At 50.2% G+C, this 2,473-nt stretch overlaps 1 protein-coding gene across 1 annotated transcript in view; it reads left to right on the top strand.

Annotated features, from left to right (window-relative positions):
- Positions 1-2,473, top strand: part of Mvb12b (multivesicular body subunit 12B) — a 165,627-nt gene that overhangs the window by 52,993 nt on the left and 110,161 nt on the right. The window contains exon 3 of the mRNA XM_005346015.3: positions 1,398-1,505. Within this exon, the coding sequence (XP_005346072.2) occupies positions 1,398-1,505 (108 nt within the window). The remainder of the gene's footprint in view (positions 1-1,397; positions 1,506-2,473) is intronic.

A 2,473-nucleotide genomic window follows, 5' to 3' on the forward strand; every position in this document is an offset into this window, starting at 1 on the left:
CTGCCTGTTCCGTGGTAGAGCTGTGGTCCTCTTTCCATGCTGCCTTTCTGTAGTAGGTCTATGGTCCTCCTTCCCTGCTGCCTGTTCCGTGGTAGGGCTGCAGTTCCCCTTCCATGCTCCCTGTTGCCTGCTAGAGGTCGTGATCCTCCTCCCTGCACCCACAGACTATTAGCTCATTTGACTTGGGGGAAAAATTTGGGCTGCCCCATAGCTTGTTTGAGTGGGTTGAGAAGTGCCTGCCTCGAGGGACAGCAGCTGAGGCTACCACCTAACCATTAGCTCCCCAGAGCCTCCCTCATGAGATTTGCCACCTCTGCGTAATGGACTTTCTTCTCTTTACCCTCAGATTTGCTAACTGGTGGTTGTGCAGTTTGAGAAATAAGTGGTTTTCTCTTGATGGCTAGCCTTCAGCTTCTCTGAGGCAGCTTCCAAGGAGGCAGCTAGGGTGGCCTTGGTGATGTAGTGGCAAGCTCCTGCATATGTGTCAGGGACTGTTGATGATTTCTGGTGCCTGCAGGTTCATGGGAACAGAACCACTTCCAGCCGTCATCTGGGATGGCCAGGAGCTAATCAGACCAAGAACCATCCCCAGTGCACACCTTAGAAAGTCAGGCATGGCTCAGTCAGAAAACGGGTTGCTTGAAGTCCCCTCCAGATCTGTGCCGCAATGTGAAGCTGCTTCCCGGGTCTCCTGGCACTGCTCTGTGATGGTGCGGGCTGCTCTCTCTAACTCCCTTGTCAACTCTTTGTGAGCTCAGACTCACCACTGGATGTCATGCCCAGTGAGGCAAATAAAGGCTCAATTTACCCTGGATTGTGTCCTGAAGGGGAAGTGAGAAGAGGCTTCCTAGTGGGACTAGAAATGGAATCGACTGAGCCTGGTTTATTTTCCCATCATGATGTAGTTTCTGACCTTGAATTCCACCAAGAAGATGCCGAGTGGAACCAATTTCCTGACCTACGCCACAGCCTAACAGACCTAAGCTGACCTAAGCTCCCTCTGGGCAGGAAGACACACCATCCCCACCACAGGGGGTGCCCCTTGCATCGGGCTTTCTCCTGTGCCCTGTGCGCCCCCCCCCCCCGTAAGTGGCAGCAAACAGCCTAATGTGCTGACCGCCCAGTCCCTTCACAGCCCGTTACAACAAAAGCTATTCTTCCCTCATTAGAGCTGTCTCTGTCAGGGTGTCTTTAATCAATGGCTTCCCCAGGGACAGTATTTTTAGAAGTTGTATTTTTCACAGGCTTTCCTTTTCCCTTTTGGAAGCGTTCTTCCCTGAGCTGAGTGCGGTGCGCTAATGAGATGCCAGGAGAGTTGGGCCCGTGCTAATTGGAGCAGGTACAGAGGAAGCCCCTCTCATCTTACCTGTGACCCTCTTCTCATCTCTGTGCTGCAGGTTGCACAGACAGCAGATGGTGTGGATGCTGACCTCTGGAAGGACGGCTTATTCAAGTCCAAGGTTACCAGATACCTGTGTTTCACAAGATCGTTTTCCAAAGAAAATGTGAGTCTGGTGGCGGCTCCCTTTGCTGAGTGGGCAGGAATATTTGCATTCCTGGATGGGGCTTCCTCTTTTTGTGTGTGCTTTATGTTCATTGCTGTGTTAATTTATCTGTGGTTTCAGTGAGCAGGGTAGAGTCGGCAGTCAGCACCATGTTTCATTTATTAACAACGTTATTAACCACGTTCCCCAAGTGCACAGTGAATTCTATTAAGCTGTTTCTCCAAAGGAGACCAGGATTCTCTCTCTCTGCTCTCTCATTTGCCTGCTGTTCCTGCAAGTGACAACTCACTGGGCACTGTGGATGAAGAGCCTTCAGGGCGGTTGGGATGGTGGCAGCCCTCAAAGGGCAGACCATAGCATCCGCTCCCCGTGCCTGTCCCCAAACACGGCATAGCCTTGTTCTAAAGAGCCTCTGTCTGACATGGGGCATGTCACTATGTTTGACGGAGAGGTATCCACCTGTGTATAGTTCTCTTATACTGATTTTTGATGTTTGAGCCCATGAACTTTAAAGATAGCACAAGAGCTTTCCCACTGAGGCATTTTAGGAGAAAGGGCAATCGTTTGGTGCGCTCCTTGCGTGAGGCCCACCTGTGACTGTGCCTCTCTTCCTCAGATGGTCTTCCATGTTATTCCCATCGTGAAGTCACTGCCCTCTCTGGGGGCAGAGATAATTTGTCTCTTCTAATTCAGATATTTATTTTTGGAAATAATTTTACCAATTTATAAATTTAATTATAATGGTATAGGTTGCAGTTTTAAAAAAATTCAACACAACATAAAACATGCCATTCAGAAGAAGGAAAGGTAGAAGCCTTCTTCTTCACTGTAGCCTCTGTGTCTGTCATAGCCTCCCTGTCCGTCACAGCCTCCCTGTCCGTCACAGCCTCCCTGTCCGTCACAGCCTCCCTCTCTGTCCTCTGTCACAGCCTCTCTCTCTCTCTCTCTCTCTCTCTCTCTCTCTCTCT

Source organism: Microtus ochrogaster, chromosome 4 (genome assembly GCF_000317375.1).
Source record: "Microtus ochrogaster isolate Prairie Vole_2 chromosome 4, MicOch1.0, whole genome shotgun sequence".
Taxonomy (NCBI): Eukaryota; Metazoa; Chordata; class Mammalia; order Rodentia; family Cricetidae; genus Microtus; species Microtus ochrogaster.